The sequence below is a fragment of the Sinocyclocheilus rhinocerous genome, unplaced genomic scaffold, assembly GCF_001515625.1.
Source record: "Sinocyclocheilus rhinocerous isolate Xijiao unplaced genomic scaffold, SAMN03320098_v1.1 scaffold8673, whole genome shotgun sequence".
NCBI lineage: Eukaryota > Metazoa > Chordata > Actinopteri > Cypriniformes > Cyprinidae > Sinocyclocheilus > Sinocyclocheilus rhinocerous.
The window spans coordinates 40,514-59,484 of NW_015628907.1; the positions used below are offsets into that span (position 1 = coordinate 40,514).

General features: G+C 36.8%; 1 protein-coding gene and 1 pseudogene across 1 annotated transcript; one reads left to right on the forward strand and one right to left on the reverse strand.

The window, feature by feature from the left end:
• LOC107738497 (phosphatidylinositol 4-kinase alpha-like) overlaps positions 1–18,952 on the reverse strand; it is a 49,384-nt pseudogene extending 30,432 nt beyond the window's left edge.
• On the forward strand, positions 2,545–9,330 carry LOC107738496 (heparin cofactor 2-like). Its single transcript, XM_016550246.1, has 5 exons — positions 2,545–2,625; positions 3,784–4,706; positions 7,938–8,211; positions 8,593–8,737; positions 8,921–9,330. Exons 2-5 carry the CDS (start codon positions 3,785–3,787, stop codon positions 9,110–9,112), a joined length of 1,533 nt encoding a protein of 510 aa, XP_016405732.1. The 5' UTR covers positions 2,545–2,625; position 3,784; the 3' UTR covers positions 9,113–9,330.
• Positions 18,953–18,971: the final 19 nt, after the last annotated feature.

Consider the following 18,971-nt stretch of genomic DNA (forward strand, 5'->3'; position numbering starts at 1 on the left):
TCGAACCTCATATACTCCAGCCGGTACACAGACAGCAGGTAAGTGCACATGGCGAAGTCGAGTTTATTGATGAGGGCGGCGGCTTCGGGTGACGGATCCAACAAATTAATGATGGTGCAGCGCAGTTCACTTAACTCCGCCTTCAAAACCAGATCAGTAACAGTTTAATTTGACATTCCACTAACTATCGGTAACTCCATGTCAACTAGCAGTCATTAGTGTATTAGCAAATAGTCTGCTTAATATCTGCTCTCACTTATTCTACTAACTAATAACTTCACAAGTACATGTCAACTTATTCTAGTAACCTTAACCCCTTACCTAACAGTCTACTAATACTCTAATAAGAGTTAATTGACATGTTTTTGCAAAGTTACTTCTAGTTAGTAGAATGTCTGAAGTAGACAATTGAAATACAGTGTAACCAGAAGATTTCTAACAAACAAAACAAGGGCTGGGTTCAGAATGGCAAACTAGTATAAACTGTATACTGCTTGTCATTTTTATAAAATTGCATGTGAAACAGTATGCAGTATGCAAGGATAAAGTAGTTTGCAACAGTGTTGTCATATGATCGAAAAACGTTGCATGTTCAGTTAATGTCATCCAGTTAATTTCTAAGAAATAAATTTGGTTGCTTTGCATTTTTTAATCAGTTTTTCTTATAAAACTGTTGGGAGTTAAATCAAATAAGTCAATAAGCTAAAAAAAAATAAAAATACATTTTTCATGTGTTTTATCATCTAGCAAGTGAAAATTATGCATCTACTAACGTACATTAACATTTATGCATTTTTCCAAAGTGACTTACAAAAGAGGAACAAAAGAAACAGCAGCACATCTGATCTGAGGAGCACAAACACTGCACTTTCACATGCAACTTTAACACTTCGTGTTAGAGATAACAGTATTATAGATTTTTGACTTAAAGAGACAGTTCACCCAAAAAAATGAAAATTCTGTCATCATTCAATCAATCTCAAGGTGTTTCTGAGTTTCTTTTTTTCTGCACATAAGATGATATTCTGAAGAATGTTGGTAACCAAACAGTTGATGGTAGCCACTGACTTACATTGTATGGCAAACAAAAATACTATGGAAGTCAATGGCTACCAGCAACTGTTTGGTTGCCAACATTCTACAAAATATCTTCAGCAGAAGAAACTAATTCATACAGGTTTAGAATAAACTGAGGTTGAACAAATTATGACAGAACTGCCATTTTTGGGTGAACTGTCCCTTTAACACCTGGCAGCTGTAAATCAACACTGAGAGATCGTTGGGATACCGGAGTAACCGTGTCGTTTTTCAGAGCAGAGTTGTACTGGAGTTCTGAACGCAGTGGTTCTCCACTGGGGAACGTGAGCAGCGGAGATTTAGTGGCGATTTCACACACTCCCTCGTACCACTCCTCAGGCCACAGACCTAAAACACACAGACACAATCCTGTAGAGATAATCTCAGAAAGAACTCTTCAGGTTATGAGATCACAAGAGCACACAAGACTTGGTGAATGCATGCTGAAATGCTAACGATGTTAATTTCTTACCAGAACCTTCCACAGCAAACCCCATGACCACAGAATAGAGGCAGAAATCTCTGAACAGCTTCTGAAGGCGAGGTTTGGCCTCTTTAATGGGGGGCAATCGGCGGGTCAACTGCATACAATCAAACACAAAACACATTAATTTAACTTTAAACATAGAAACAATCAAAATTTTGGCCGTTCTTTCAAAGGATTATAGCCACCAAAAAACTGCCACTGTTTGTGCATTTCATTTTTTTAAATTCCATTTATTACACATTTGTTATTATAGCCAAACAAAAATAAAATACATTTTTTTATAATAATTTAAAAAGAAATAATAAAATTTAAAATAAAAATATAAATGTATAACTTTAATATTGTTTACTCTATTGATCATTGTAACAATTTTCTTATCACATCAGGGATTTGTTAATAGTCAACATTAATATTACACATTATCTGCTTGCAATTGCATTACACAAAAAAAAGTCTAAATGGAGTCCAAATCATTAAATACATATACATTTTTTTCTCTAAGAATGTATATACGAGTCAAGTTTTCCAAAGCAAGTTTACATGACATTTCTTCAAACCACTGATTGCTTTTCCATGCACTTTTAACCAGGATAAAACTAAAATCTATAAGCTTGCATTTACAAAATTAGCAGGGTAAACATGCAATAAGCACAATTTAGCCTCAAAGGAAACACTCTTTTCAGTCATGTCACAAATCACATTAAGAACCTTCTCCAGAACAACTGCAACTCTCTGCATGCATACAATGAAACGGTATGCTAATTTCCTCATTACATTTTATACAGTTGTCAGGGATATTAGGATAAAAGCTATGCAGTTTAACTATGGTAATATAAGTCCTAAGAGTCCATTTACAGTATATTTGTATTAATTTGCATCCAGTATTAACGTATTGAGTGCATTTCAAGGGTTAAATGAGTCAGATGAAGGTCTGTGAGCACTGTTTGAACTCGCTGCTGTTTGATCAGTGAAGAGCCACTTCAAAGTCCAGCTGGAGAACGAATCCACAAACGGACCGTCCACACGCACACAAACACAGAGATTCCAGAGGGAGAGAGCAGGTAAGCAGCTCAAACTAGCATAAAAGGTTTCATAAGACTGTCGACACTGGTGTGATATTTCTGAGATCAAGCGAAGGAAGTAACCAAAAGCAAAACTTTAACCATCATTGAAAAAATATATATTGATCAACCACTATTCAGGATATTGGGTGCCCTCATAACTGTCTGTAGTGGTCACAGCTTTGGATTTACTTCACTTGTAAGTCATTTTGGATCAGTGTTGTTATTGTTAACAAAAACTAGTAATATTGAAAAAAAAGAAATAAAACTAAAATTAAATTAAAACTCAAATGAAATGAATATCAAAAAGGTTGCCTTGCCAGCTTACTAAAAATAGTTAGCAGTTAAAGTACCTAATGTAATAAAAACAAAAACAAAAACAAAATAAAAACAAAACTAAATAGAACATTTTAAAAAATTCAATTTATAAAAAAAATACTAAAATTAAAATGAATACTAACAATATTAAAATAATAAATAAATATTAAAATAATAAAAAAATAAAATATAAATAAATACCATAACAGCATATACTGTCTTTAACTGGAAAATTAGTGTTTACTATTGTCATTTTGCATTATTGACACACTATTTTCCTAATTAATGCTGTTCAGTTGCTTTGACACAATCTGTATTGTTAAAAGCGCTATATAAATAAAGGTGACTTGACTTGACTTGACATATTAATGTGGTATTATTAAATGAACACTACTTTCCCTTACAGAAAAACCATATGAACTTTACCATGTGCAATCACATGTTAAAATCACATGTGAAATATGTGAAACACATATAGAACACGTGTGAAACATGTAGTTTTGGAACATTTTCACGTTGTAAATGTGTGAAACCCATGTGGTCACTTTTCCACGTGACCACTTACTGTCCACACATATCCATGTTCATGTGTTCATATGTGATCACATGGGTTTCACACATTTACACCATGAAAATGTTACAAAACCACGTTTCACATGTGTTTCACATATTTCACGTGATACTAACAAGTGATTGCACGATAAAACCATAAGCTAAATTAATAAATGTAAATGTGCACACGGCATATGAGCATTGTGTGCTATATTTCAGAGAAATGTCTATGTTATATAAGTAAATTTGTCAATCGTTCAGTATTACCAATTGTCCTTGTTTCCATAGGATGTGGTTCATTACATTTATAGTAATAGCCTCTCTCCTGAGCAGCCCCGCTCTGGCTGGGGTCAAAGACCTCAGTTCACACTTTGACGGAAATGAGAAGGAAAAGTCAGTGGATGCCCGTGGACTTTCTCCAAATGGAGAAAACACAGACATTGAGTCCATTCCCCTGGACTTCCATCGGGAGAACACAGTCACGAATGACCTCCCTTTGGAGGGGCTAGAAGATGAAGACTATATCGACTTTGATAAGATCTTAGCAGAGGGCGAGGATGACTACAGCGAAGGCGACCATATAGACGAGATCTCCACCCCTGCTCCTGACCTGGACCTCTTTGGGGAGCCCAGTGACCCCAAAATACGGCGAGCACGCCTGTTGCGGCTTTTCCATGGGCGAACTCGCCTACAGCGCATCAACGTGGTCAATGCCCGATTCGGGTGTCGGCTTTATCGGAAACTGCGCAATCGACTTAACCAGACGGACAACATTCTGATCGCTCCTGTCGGGATCTCCATTGCGATGGGCATGATGGCTCTGGGAGTCGGCCCAACCGCTCAGGAACAACTCTACCAAACTCTCGGATTTGGCGAATTCATCAACGCCAGCGCTCATTACGATAACTCGACCGTGCACAAGCTGTTCCGTAAACTCACGCACAGGCTCTTCCGACGGAACTTCGGCTACAACTTACGCTCCGTTAATGACCTGTATGTGAAACGTAACGTACGCATACAGGAGGCTTTCCGCAGTGATGCAAAGACGTACTACTTTGCAGAGCCGCAGTCTGTGGACTTTGCCGACCCGGCCTTCCTTGTGAAGGCCAACCAGCGCATTCAGAAGATCACCAAAGGTCTGATAAAGGAACCGCTGAAGAGCGTAGACCCAAACATGGCAGTGATGCTCCTGAACTATCTCTACTTCAAAGGTGAATCAATTCTAGCCCATTCAAATTCTGAAACTCTTAAGGACTAATGGTTTAATCCTTCATTTGAACAGTCTGTACTCAATCCTAAAGCAAATAATCATGTACTATGTGAAATGTTTTGTGTACTACCACTGAGTTCAATGTTGAACATTTAGCTTGATGCAAGCCTGACTCAGGGGTGTCAAACTCGGTCCTGGAGGGCCTCTGTCCTGCAGAGTTTAGCTCCAACTTGCCTCAACACACCTGCTTGGAAGTTTCTAGTATGCCTAGTATGACCTTGATTAGCTGGTTCATTGCGTGTTTAATTGTGGTTGGAGCTAAACTCTACAGGACAGTGGTCCTCCAGGAGCAGGATTGGACACCCCTGGCCTGACTAAATAGACCAGCATCTTGACTAGGTCAACCAGCAAGACTTCATTGTCACATTGAGGCTGGTCAAACAAGCATCATGGAGCATCATTTCTTGTGAACATGGTTCCCCAGCCCCGATGGTTACAACAGGTTTTGCTGGCAAAACTCGTAGCTATGCTGGTCCACCAACATGACCTGTACCAAATTAACATAGACCAGCGTAGGCTGGAATTGTACTGTTTTTTTCAACAAAGAAATCTGTAGATCAGCGTAAATAACCCTGTTCCTGGGGCGCTATTATATTTCAGACTTCGTTTCCCTGCCCTGGTCCAAAACACCTGGCTGAAATGTTCAAGTAATCCTAAACACTTTGATTAGCTGGTTCAGGTGTGTTTGCTTACGGTAGCCCTGCCGGAGCAGATTTGGCTATTCCTGCTATTTGGTGAACAGAAACTTCTGTCTTAACCAGGGTTGTTCAATCCCACTCCTGGAGGGCCAATGCCCTGTAGAGTTTAGCATTAACACACCTTCCTGGAAGTTTCCAGTGATCCTGAGTACCTTGATTAGCTGTTTCAGGTGTGTTTAATAGGGGCTGGAGCTAAACTGTGCTAGAAGATGGCCCTCCGGGTGCAGGGTTGGCTTCCCCCAACTGTATATATTTGGCAAATAGGAACATCTGAGTCAACAAGTGGTGTTCAATCCTGTTTCTGAAGGGTCAATTTCCTGAAGAGTGTAGCTTCAACACATTTGCCTGAAGGATTTTGCAACCCCGAAGACCTTTATTAGCTAGTTTAGGTGTGTTTAATTAGGACTGGAGCCAAACTCTGCTGGATGATGGCCCTCCAAGAGAAGGGATGGCTACCCCAGTTGTAAGTCTTCTGTCTCAACCAGGGTTGTCTACTCCCACTCCTGCAGACTTTACCACTAGCACAACTGCCTGGAAGTTTTTTATGATCCTGAAGACTTAAGGTGTGTTCAACGTAAAGCGGCGCTGCACAGACAGATTGGTGTATGACATCAAATACCGTGAGAGCAGACGGCTCCTTATGCTTTCGAGTTGCTTTTGCGGTACTTTGTCATACACCGATCGGTCTGCACAGCGCCACTTCAAGTCGAACACACCTCTTGATTAGCTAGTTCAGGTGTGTTTAATGAGGGCAAGAACTAAACTCTGCAGGAAGAAGGCCTTCCGGGAGCATGACTGTCTACCCTAGCTGTAGATATTTGGTGAATAGGAACTTCTGTCTCAACCAGGGGTGTCCAATCCTGCTCCTGAAGGGTCCATTATCTGCAGAGTTTAGCTCTAATACATGTGCCTGGAAGTTTCTTGCAATCATGAACACCTTGATTAGCTGGTTCAGGTTTGTTTAATGAGTACGAGAACTAAACTCTGGAGGATAATGGCCCTAACTGCCTGCCCTGAGGACTAACTGCTGTAGATTTTGGTGAATAGGAACTTCTGTCTCAACCAGGGGTGTCCAACCCTGCTCCTGGAGGGCCAATAACCTCCAGAGTGTAGCTCCAATACATGTGCCTGAAGGTTTTTGTTATCCTGAAGATTTTAGGCTTGTTTGAGATGCATCGGCACTGCACAGATCGATCGGCGTATGACAAAGTACCACAAGACCGACTGGAGAGCACACAACTCTTTATGCTTTTGAATTGCTCTCACGGTACATTGATGTCATATGCCGATCGATCTGCGCAGCGCTGATGCATCTCGAACAAGCCTAAAGTCTTCAGGAAAACAAAAACCTTCAGGCACATGAAGGTTCTCTTCAGGCACCTTCTGTCTCAACCAGTCCACTTCCACTGCTGGAGGACCAATGTCCTGCTAGCAAACCTCGTAGCTACGCTGGTCCGCCCACTAGACTTGCACTAGTGATGCACAGATGGCGGTTATATCCGCGGCCACTGCGGATAATCCGCAAATCGGGTGGGTCGGGTAATTAAAAAACGCATTCTGATTATTTGCGGGTGGCTATTCGCACGTGGATGAGATAAATCATTAAGGATGCAAATATTAACTACATTTTCTAAAATATGAACGTTTTATATACATTTTTTTCATAAGGCAGACGATTTCATTTGTGTGTGTGTGTGTGTGTGTGTGTGTGTGTGTGTGTGTTCGCCTGTTCGGGAAGTTTAAGTGACAGAAACAGTGACATTCCAAATACAGTTTGAAGGAAGTAAAGTCTGTGTTAATGCCATTGAGTAGGCTAATGTGGCCAAAGAAGATCTTTTGTTTTATAAATAGCCTAAATGTTAATTTAAAAGCAGCCCACGATCAGCGTATAATGTTACAGTTACCCTTTACGGCTCCGACGAGGTTTTGTTCCGTCCTCCACGCGGTGCCAACTCACAAAAGACTATTAGCGAAACAGCGCGGACTAGAGCGTTGAACAAGCATTGACTAGAGCGGCCGCGATCAGCTTCGGTGGCCGTGGAACCGTAATGCGCCGCAGACGTGTGCAGTGATGCGCAGATCAGCTCTAACGTCACTGAATCTGCTGTTAAAAATGAACCATCCATTCATCATATCATCATGCAAAACTAAGAATTGTAATGTGACGATCGGGTGCGGTTATCTAAATCAGAGAAAAATATAGGTGCGGGTGGGTGGCGGGCGGATAATTTATTTGAAGCTGCCAAAACACCGGGCTGTAATTTTCCAAGTACTGCTGAACACATTGATAAGCTGGTGTGTTTGCTTAGCTCAGCTGTGCAGGACTGTAGCCCCCCAGGAGCAGGGTTGCCTACCCCTACTGCAGATCTTCTGATTACTTCAGAACTTCTGATTACAAGTCAGAAGGAATAATATTGTATGCAGCTCACAAATAACACCACAATGTGATGTTTTCGCTGGCGCAACAAATGCAGGTACGTGGGAGCAGAAGTTCCCAAAGGAACTGACACACTACCGGCAATTCCGTGTCAATGAGAAAAAGCAGGTGCGCGTTCCCATGATGCAGAACAAAGGAAGCTACCTGGCGGCCGCTGACCACGAGCTCAACTGCGACATACTGCAGCTGCCCTATGCCGGCAACATAAGCATGATCATCGCTGTTCCACAGAAACTCTCTGGAATGAGATCCCTGGAGCAAGAGATCTCCCCAACCCTGATTAGCAAGTGGCTTAACAACATGACCAACAGGTAAAGCACTAGCCACAGGCTTGAGACCAAGTTGCAAACAGGTTAGCAAGGTACTTTAATGTCCTGACTCAATGGCTTGAATTGCTTAACATAATTTCCCCAGATTGGACAAGTTCCTGGATCAATATCCTTGTTGGTTTTGGACCTCTCAGATTCTGTAGTTAACCAATATTCTTATAACCCTGCTGTCATTTCCCTGAATTTCCACATTTAGTGGCATGTTATGTTTTGGAATATAGTTCAGTCTATGGTTTAAATTAGGGTTAGAGTTTAGTGTTAGGGTTTGATAAGAATGCTTATCCAGAAATGCATCCTACTTGGCTAAATCATTCTTCCTTTGTCTTTTCGGCTTGGCATGGTCTTAAAATCTATCTCTTTTAGGACTCGTGAGGTGGTTTTCCCTCGGTTTAAGCTAGAGCAGAACTACGACTTAATTGAGCACCTGAAGGAAATGGGGCTGACGGACCCATTCACTGAAAAGGGTGACTTCTCCCCAATGACTTCCGAGAAGGTCATCATCAACTGGGTAAGAGAACAACTGATATGTGCCAAACCAATTTAACTCAATTTGTTCAACAGGCCTTTTTACTGCTGTGTTGAGAGCAATTTAGGTCGCCTATGCCTAATCTCTTACAAAACATACTCTTTAACCTTTCATTGCACCATCATAACCTTCTTTTCCTGTAACCCTCCTCCTCTTCTCTCTCAGTTTAAGCATCAGGGCACCATTACAGTGAATGAAGAAGGTACGGAGGCCGCAGCAATGACAAGTATCGGATTCATGCCTTTATCAACACAGACGCGTTTCATCGTGGACCGCCCCTTCCTTTTCCTCATCTACGAGCATCGCACGGGCTGCGTTGTGTTCATGGGACGTGTGGTAGACCCTTCACAGAGTTAATCAGATACACATACACAATAGCAGCAGAGCAATGGCCGATGCATCACTGTATAACAATGAAACTAAAGTGTTAGCCAAATAAGCGGATGAGAATGATGGTTGTTTTGTTTTATCAAGTGACGTAAGTTTTGTAAAGAAATGCTAGTGAAATTTAAAAACACCGTGTATCTGTGTATTTTTGAAGCAGAACATGTTGTTAAATAAAATGAATCAGAGGACTGGTTTATTGAATTAATCTGTTCAAAGGGTGAATAAAAACAATGCTCGAGTACACCCACAACATGGCAGAACATTTTGCAAGACAAGTAAATATTTGTCAGAGAAGTTAAAATCTAACCACAGGCTCTCAAGATCTAATTACAATTTCTGCACAGACACATGAATAATGAAGCATCCAACAAGAGCAGAAAGAGTCAAAAAAAAAACATTTATACAAAAAAAACAGTATCTCATTACAAAAAAGGAGCAAGATTGATCTAAGTTTTTGTAGACAAAATCTTTGATTAGTTACTTTTATGCTTTCGAAAAATTTACTCTTTGATCTTCAAAAGCACGCTAGCCCTAAGAGAGCTCATAAATCATTTAAAGGGACTGAACAGGAAAACATTTTTCCTTCCATTAACATTTGCATACTATATCCGATGTAAAACAGGCCCAGAAGAAAATATTGCTACTCTTATTTTTGTTTCAATGTGATAAAGCACTCGGTAATCACATTTGTCAAAGTTACTTACCAACAGTATCTGATTTCAAAAAAGGATCAAGATTTATCTAATTTACGTACACAAAATCTTTGATTAGCTACTTTCATGCTTTTGCCAAATGTACTCTTTGATCTTCAAAAGCATGTTAGCCCTGAGAAAACTCATTTAAAGGGAGTGAACAGGAAAAAATGTTTCCTTTCCATTAACATTTGCATATTATATCAGATGTAAAACCGGCCTAGAAGAAAATATTTATATTTTTTATTTGTGTTTTAATGTAATCAACAACTCAGTGACAAAATATTTATTTATACAATTTAATAGAAAACTATGAAAGTTATTTTTAATATTTATAATATTTAAATATTTTTAATATTACATTTTTTCTATTGAATTTTATGACCTTTGAATATTATAATAAATATAATTGTATTACTTATAATATTATAATTGTAATATTATTCTACTAAATGGTATAAAATAAAGTGTATTAAATATTTTGTTAATACAAAATCATTCAATTTTAATATTGAAATCATAACTTATGCTTGCAGCACCTCCCCTTAAATAAAAGGAAGGAAATGGGACTCGGATGTCTAAATATGGTGCGTTTGTCTGTGTGTCTTACCACAGCGATTACAGGGATGAGAACGCCTAGATTACCAGCACTGCTTGACGCCTAGAACATAAAATAACTAAATTAAAACAACATTCAAGACACACTGAAACATTCTAGAATCCTCCTTTTAATAACTGTAAGTGTAGAGCCAGACCGCAGGTCAAACACAGACTGACTTTGAGGGCCGGTCCTTTATCACTGGCGCGTTCGCTGGCTCTCTTGCCCTCCAGGCCGAGCTGAACGAACAGCTCCAGCAGATTGACCAGCAGCTCGTCCACCAGCTGCTCCCCCTGCAGGTTAGCCGCGATATTAGCCAGTGCGTTTATCACAGCTAGAGAGCAGTGCCTGCACAAACACACACGCTTTACATTAAACCACCACCAGAGACACACTGGAAGTGGATTTTAAGGAATAAACAGTACAGATGTATGAATCATGTAAAATATCATGAAGAAAACTTTCAGAATTCACAAAAATGTACTTATTAGCCCACAGTAATTTGACCTGCCCTGATGATTAACGGTGTAAATTATGCCAATACGCAAATTTAAAAATTATTAATTTCTAATATAATTTTATAATATTATAATTTTAATATTATTATATTTAATTGTATAAAATAATGTCATATTAAATATTCTGTTAAATACTTTATATAAAATAACACTTTTAAGTTAAAAAAATGTATTAGTAAATTATGCTCATACACAAATTCAAGAAAAGTCATTAATATTTACATAATTTACTATTATTAATTTATAATATAATTGTATACTATTATAACTTCATATGATTCATAATATTATAATTGTAATATTATTCTATTAAATAGAATAAAATAAAATGTATTCAATATTTTGAAAATTAATTTTATACAAAACATATTGAAACATTTTAAACATATTGAAAGTCAAAATTAATAAGTCATTCCAAAATCATAATTTGTGCTTGCAACTCCTCCACTTAAAATAAAATGCATATACAAGTATGAAATGGGACTCGGCTGTCTAAATGCATACATACAGAAATCTAAAAAGATGCAATTGCAAAAATCAAACTAATGAAATAGCCTGTTTAATTAAAATAAAAGCTCAGAGAGAGGCTGGGAAATGGTCATTAAAAACTAAATTACGACATATATTGACATATTATGACTGGACTCATTAAGCTACAATAGCGTAAAATATGACTCATTTAAAATGTTAAAATGCCTGACACTTCCTGCTATCAAGAAATGCTATCAAGCATTTCTAATACAGTAAAATGAATGCATAAAAATGCATCAGGTGAAGTCTGCATGCTCACACACACACACACACACCTGTATCCGTGGTCTTTGTAGTCTTTGGTGGCTGAATACACCACATTACTGGCTTTCACACTGATCTGCTGGAACAGGTTCCAGACCTCCTGATAGATGTATTGCTGTAGTAAAAACACAAATCACACACTGTCTGTTAGAAAAACACAAATGATCTTTTAGATCAAGATCAGGAATTAACACCCGCCAAATGCAGGTGAAAAAAAAAATCTACCATGGTGAGTAACACATATACCCTCACTGTCCTCAAAACAGATGCCGACAAAGCAAAACAAAGAGAATGAGAAGCGCCACATCTTAAATTCAAACACATTCTATTTATAATAATAATAATAATGAAATTAATAATACAGTAACATACAGTAGATTTGCCATATTCATGAGAGAAATAAGAGAAATAAGATTTAAAATAGTCTTAATACAAAAATATTTTTTTACAAAAAGACAAAAAAAATAGATAAATAACAAAAACAACAATTATACAGAATTTTTAAATTTGATATTTGATATTCTAAAAACTTTTCCAGGAGAAACGTTTTTTTTAAATGTCCATTAATGTACTTTAAGTAAAAATGTTTCCTAACATCATTTAAAGCAGGATACTCCAATAAAATATTGTTTACAGTAAAGGAAGAAGAAAGAAAAAAAAAATCACAAATCGCAAAGGCAATTCTTCTCATTTCAATAAATATACACGGGACAAATATACATGTGACCAATCCTACATCTTGTATATGGGTCAAAGACAAAAGGCTTTCAAGCATTAAAACAAGTTTAATACATCTTTAAACAGGTTTTCCTGTACATTAGAATGTCTTTTCAATTCTATTTTTCCGATCAAAAAATATTGACTATCTATAAAAATAATTGACTTCACAATTTCTTTTGCATTTGCCACTCATTCAGTGATTCAGAATCAGATTGAAAACCAAATATATTTAAATCCAGTGATTTTAATATTTTTGATATTCTGATATTTTTTGTTTTGGCTGGTAATAGTCCAGTGAATGTCCAGTAACTAGTAGTAGCCAAATAGGCTGGTGAGTGAAAAAGTTCATTTCAAACCCTGATCGAGTTGAAACAAAGTTCTCATTGTTCACTTAACTGCTCTGTACGCTAGGGCTGCGAAAATAAATCGATGCATCGCGAATCGAGAAATGATTCAGCATCGATTCTGAGATTTTCTGAATGCATCGCGATTCTTTCTCTTTTGTTTCTTTTTACTAGCAGTTAAATTTGGATTGCATTCTTTATGTTATAAACGGTCATGTTGGGTACAGAATTCATTCTCAATGTTGGGTATAACATTCATCATCAACGTCAGTCTTACAAACAAGTAAAGGAAACATTTGGTGGAGGAATATCTATAATATCTAGATACTAAATCCACTTACACATTCCTGCTTACATTATGAATGATTACTCAATGCCTTCAATAAAAATGTAAAAAGTTCAGATTTTTGTGTTATAAGTAGTCAGATTTAGACTTGGCAAGTTTTCACAATCTTCACACTGGAAATATATCTGTGTTCATAGCCATTATACTGGTGTTATCGCTGGCTGAACGCTAGGTTGTGCTAGGACACACGTGCAGTGCTTACAGCGAGGTGTCTGAAGAGGAAAGACTGAGGAATGCATTATTTAGGGCTATTCTCTGTGTTAGGATATTACCATAGGAACTGCTGCTGTCAAGTAAGAGGGGAAGATGGGGAAACTTGACTGTTTCACAGTTTCCACAAAAATATTGTGCAGCACAACTGTTTTCTGGAGGATTATGAGATGCTATGCTTGTTTAACATGCACATTTTTTTTTTTTATCTGAATTGTAGGGCTGGGAAAATAAATCGATGCATCGCGAATCGAGAAATGATTCAGCATCGATTCTGAGATTTTCCGAATGCATCGCGATTCTTTCTCTTTTGTTTCTTTTGAACAGCAGATGGCGCTGCATGCTTTAGAAACAGCCGTACTCTGCTTGTTTCCAAATCCTTAAACACACTTGAACCTAAAATAATCATTCATAAAATTCTAAAAGGTTGAACGGTGTTCACAGTGGGCCGTGTTTACAGTAATCATAAAAGCATTCCAAGCCGAGGTGAAATTACATTCATAAAACGGAGAGTTCCGGTCCTTGATTCTGATTGGTTGAGCCGTGTTAAAAGCTGTTGTATATTACTCTACAAACATACACCTTCGTTTATGTCTGTGTGTTGCTTGGCAACCACTTTGTTGCAACCACAACTGTTTCTGAGGAACTACATTGTTTGGCGGAAGAATAATATTTGTATTAATATCATTACACTTTATTTGCTAGACTTGCTTTGCTTTAGCACAAGCGCTCTTCAGCGCTCTTCTTCATGAGCATTTGAGTGTGTGGATAAAAACTAGTGTAAAGCGCCATCTGCTGTTAAAATCTAAGTTCAGAATCAATTCCAGAGAGAATCGCGATGCATTCGGAAGATCCACGAATCGTATCTGCATCAATTTATCGTCGCAGCCCTACTGTTCGCTCACAGTTTCTGAATTACTGGTTTTAAAAAAGCTTATAAATGGACACCTTGTAATTCATTAGACATGAGTCACGATGCAAACGTACAACACTGTGGGTGGTGAAGCGCACAAGACAAACAAAGAAGGAATCGACTGAAAATAAATGCAGCTTCACGCAGCGAGCGACTATAATTATGCGTGTAAATGAGATCCTCACGTTGCCGGTGATAACCATGCAACCCAGCTGGTCTATAATCAGCACGTCTAGCTGCGAGGGCGGCTGGCAGAACTTCTGCTGCAGGATCTGCAGGATGGGCTCCATGACTTTAGGACAGTCTCTCATGGCCACAGCGATGTGTCCGAGCGCGCGGATGGTGTGATCCGGGATGAGATGAGCCTCCCTGAGGAGAAACACACCCGCCTGAGTCAATAAAACCACATCACCAGTGTTGGGTGAAACTAGTTAATAAGTAATTAGGTTGGCTTGAGATCTATCATCTGACTATCATCTATCTATCTATCTATCCTAGCGACATGCTAATCATGCTAGAAACCTACCAACAACATGCTAGAAACATATCAACAACATGCTAGTAGCATGCTAATCATGCTAGTAACATGCTAATCATGCTAGCGACATGCTAGTCACTTGCCAATCATGTTAAAAACCTGCTAGTCATTTGCTAATCATGCTAGCAACATGTTAGTAACATGTTAATCATGCTAGAAGCATGCTAGCGACATGCTAGTAACTTGCTTTTCATGCTATCAACATTAGTTACTTCCTAATCAGGCTGGCAAAATGCTAGTAACATGCTAATCATGCTAGGAACATGCTAGGAACTTGCTAATCATGCTAACAACATGCTAGTAACATGCAAGAAACATGCTAGCGTCATGCTAGTAACTTGATAATCATGATAGAAACATGCTAGTCACTTGCTAATCATGCTAGCAAAATGTTAGTAACATGCTAATCATACTAGGAACATGCTAGTAACTTGCTATTCATGCTAGCAACATGCTAGTAACATGCTAATCATGCAAGAAACATGCTAGTCACTTGCTAATCATTCTAGCAACATGTTACTAACTTGCTAATCATGTTAGTAACTTGCTATTCATGCTAGCAACATGCTAGTAACATGCTAATCATGCAAGAAACATGCTAGCGTCATGCTAGTAACTTGCTATTCATGCTAGCAACATGCTAGTAACATGCTAATCATGCAAGAAACATGCTAGCGTCATGCTAGTAACTTGCTATTCATGCTAGCAACATGCTAGTAACATGCTAATCATGCAAGAAACATGCTAGCGTCATGCTAGTAACTTGCTATTCATGCTAGAAACATGCTAGTCATTTGCTAATCATGCTAGCAACATGTTAGTAACATGCTTATCATGCCAGCAATATGCTAATGACAGGCCAATCATGCTAAAAACATGTTAATCATGCTAGAAACATGCTAGCAACATGCTAGTAACTTGCTAATCATGCTAGGAACATGCTAGTAACTTGCTAATCATGCTAGCAACATGCTAATCATGCAAGAAACATGCTAGTCACTTGCTAATCATGCTAGGAACATGCTAGTAACTTGCTATTCATGCTAGCAACATGCTAGTAACATGCTAATCATGCAAGAAACATGCTAGCATCATGCTAGTAACTTGCTAATCATGCTAGAAACATGCTAGTAACTTGCTAATCATGCTAGCAACACGATAGTAACATGCTAATCATGCAAGAAACATGCTAGCATCATGCTAGTAATTTGTTAATCATGCTAGCAACATGTTAGTAACTAGCGTTGTTTTTGGCGGATTTCAAACAAGGTTATCTTATTATATTATTGTTACCTTATAGACTTAATCTAAATTTTCAAACTTCAGGCTTTTACAACTGCTTTAAACTTTCAGGCTAGGCTTTCTCAAGCCAACCTTAAGTTTGTCTTGATAAAATTTTTTATCTAGTTAGTTACTGTAATTTAATTACTTTTCCCTTGAAAAAGTAAAGGGATTACTCTTATTTTTCCTGTAATTTAATTACAGTTACTGAACTTAATACTGTGCATAACAATAGTGGATTTAGCATCAAAATTTAAAGTCTAACCTTAAAATGCATGCTTTTATGTACCCTTCTCACTTTAAATACGTTGGTGAGTTAATAAGAATATTGGTAACACTTTAGAGGAGTATATCGAGGCAAAAGTCATAGTAAATAGGTAGTTAATAGTGAGAATTGGACTCTAATCTAAAGTTTGACCAGAATAATTTAGGTAGTTATCTTTTATTTATTTGAAACTTAACTTGTCGAGGTTGATATAGGATTTAGAAAGTAATTAGTAATAAGTATTTAAATACATTTGGAGAGAGTAATTTGTACAGTAATCTAATTACACTGTTGAAGATGTAATTAGTAACTAGTAATTAATTACTTTTTTTAGAGTAACCCAATACTGCACATCACATCACAGCACTCAGAGAGACAGACAGACAGACAGTTTGTTTCCTCACTTGTCATTTTCTTGGGAGATGTAGAGCCGGTTTGACAGGCTGGCTAAAAACGCCTCCACTATTACAGGATCCATCGTGAGCCCAGCTTTCAGACATCTGCAGACGACACGCATGCATTTACATTTAAAGCCTTATGTTTACATGCATTGGTTTTTGTCAATCAGAATGAATCCGGCCTGATTTCTGACTCTGAAAGTTGCGTTTATATGCATCACATATTCATTTACATGTGCATTACATTTATTCCCAAGAAAACATTTCAGCGTATAAGCAGAGCTTCAGTCAGCACATTCAGAATGGTGTTATTTTAGTATTGTTGAGATACTATTATAGTTCTTGTTATTATTTTGAATTAGATTTTATTTTTATATTTACTATTTTCACTTTAGTTAAGTTTTTGTCATTTTTTTGTTGTTTTTTAATGTCTATACATTTTTATTTATTAGTTTTTTTTTAGTTTATTTACTTGTAGTTATTTTAAAGAACTTTTAAAGTTATTTTTATTTAAAATATATATATATTTTTTAAAGTTATGTTAAAGAAAATGAGAAATGTTGCCTGGCAACTAGCTGAATTAAAAATAAGTGTAAGTTTTTAATTTATTTTAGCTAGCCTTTATTTTACTTCAGGTTTTTATGGTTTCATGACTAAAGCTGCACAATTTGGGGAGGGAGGGAAATCAAATTGCAATTTTTCTGATAAAATTTGGACAAAAATTTTGTGATTATATCAACGTTGTGAATATATTATTAGACTATTATTATACTATTACTACTACTACATAAAAATTAAATAAACCTCTTATAATATTACTCTTATTACTCAATTAAATATAATTAATATTTCACCATTAAATAAAAAAAAATATTATTATTAAAATAATTATATTAATTATATTAAATAAGAGTATTTAAGAAAATGTAATAATAATTATTATAATTATTATTATTATATTACTAAACAAAAATATTGAAAGTACTAAGAGAAATATTACTCTTGGAATTTAACCATTAAATAAAAAATTAGATTATTTACTTTTTTAAATGAGAGTATTTAAGAAAATAAAATTATTTTATTATAATTTACATGACTGTACAATTACAGTACTCATTTATGTCTTAACTTCTTCATTTTCAAATTTCCATTTTGACTGGGAAACTGCAGGGAGCCAAGCGTCTCTTTTGTTGATAAGCGCTTCTCATTATAAGTTTGGGAAGATGTTTGGCACATGCTGTGTACCATATGCAAGCTAAAAACGACTCAAACTCAGAGCAGATGCAGAGATGATGTTCATTTTAGGTGAACTTCAGAAAATAATCTAAAAGTGAGGCAGACCTGCAGATGTTGTCGATGGAAATGTCTCTGAGCTGCTCGTACATCGACGGCTGGTCTTTCCTGTTGGACAGCAGGTTGAGTGTGGGCTGAGAGTGTTCATTGGTCACATTGATTTTGATGCCGCCGCCTCCTAAAGGAAAAGATGTAAAGAGGTCAGCAGAACAAAAATAGTGTCTATATACAGGTACAGAGACTGCATGTGAACAATGTCAGCGGAGCAATAAATAAATAAATGAATTAATCTATATTTAAATTATACTTATAATAATATAAAATATATTTATTAAAAAAAACATGTGTACATATAATTATTACTATAATATTATTTTGTAGCTTATATTTTTGTTTAATATCATTTTTGGCTCTTTAAATATAATAATAAAAATATAATTTGAATATATTATAGCAAATAAACAAAAATTATAATTAAAAATATTAGCATTATTTGTGGGGAAAATATAATTATTTATTATTATTATTAAATTAATGTGGCCAATGAACATTCACAGTCCACACTAATATTAAAAATGATCAAAAAATTTAATGTATTTATTTATTTAACTTTATATTTTATACACTATATTACTGATTTTATACAACATTTACTTTCATTAGGAGTAACACAATAATGTAATGCATTAAAACACCACTCCTCAAGACAGAAGGCACTTCTCAGAGGAGAAGCTGAACTCACCTGAGCTGTACTGACTGTGATACTTGTAGAGTTTGATCAGAACAGCTGACGGAATCACCAGGAAATCCTTCAGAGATGTGGTGGCGGAGTGAGCGATGACGGGGAAACGCTCGCACAGACGCCCTAAACCCTGAGACACACACACACACACACTCATCATTCACAAGCTCCCTCAC

Bases quoted from the DNA above. Each gene is read 5' to 3' on its own strand.
- LOC107738496 (XM_016550246.1), top strand. From the start codon at position 3,785: ATGTGGTTCATTACATTTATAGTAATAGCCTCTCTCCTGAGCAGCCCC. The intron at 8,212-8,592 runs GTAAAGCACTAG...TATCTCTTTTAG, and splicing joins CTTAACAACATGACCAACAG to GACTCGTGAGGTGGTTTTCC. The intron at 8,738-8,920 runs GTAAGAGAACAA...CTTCTCTCTCAG, and splicing joins AGAAGGTCATCATCAACTGG to TTTAAGCATCAGGGCACCAT.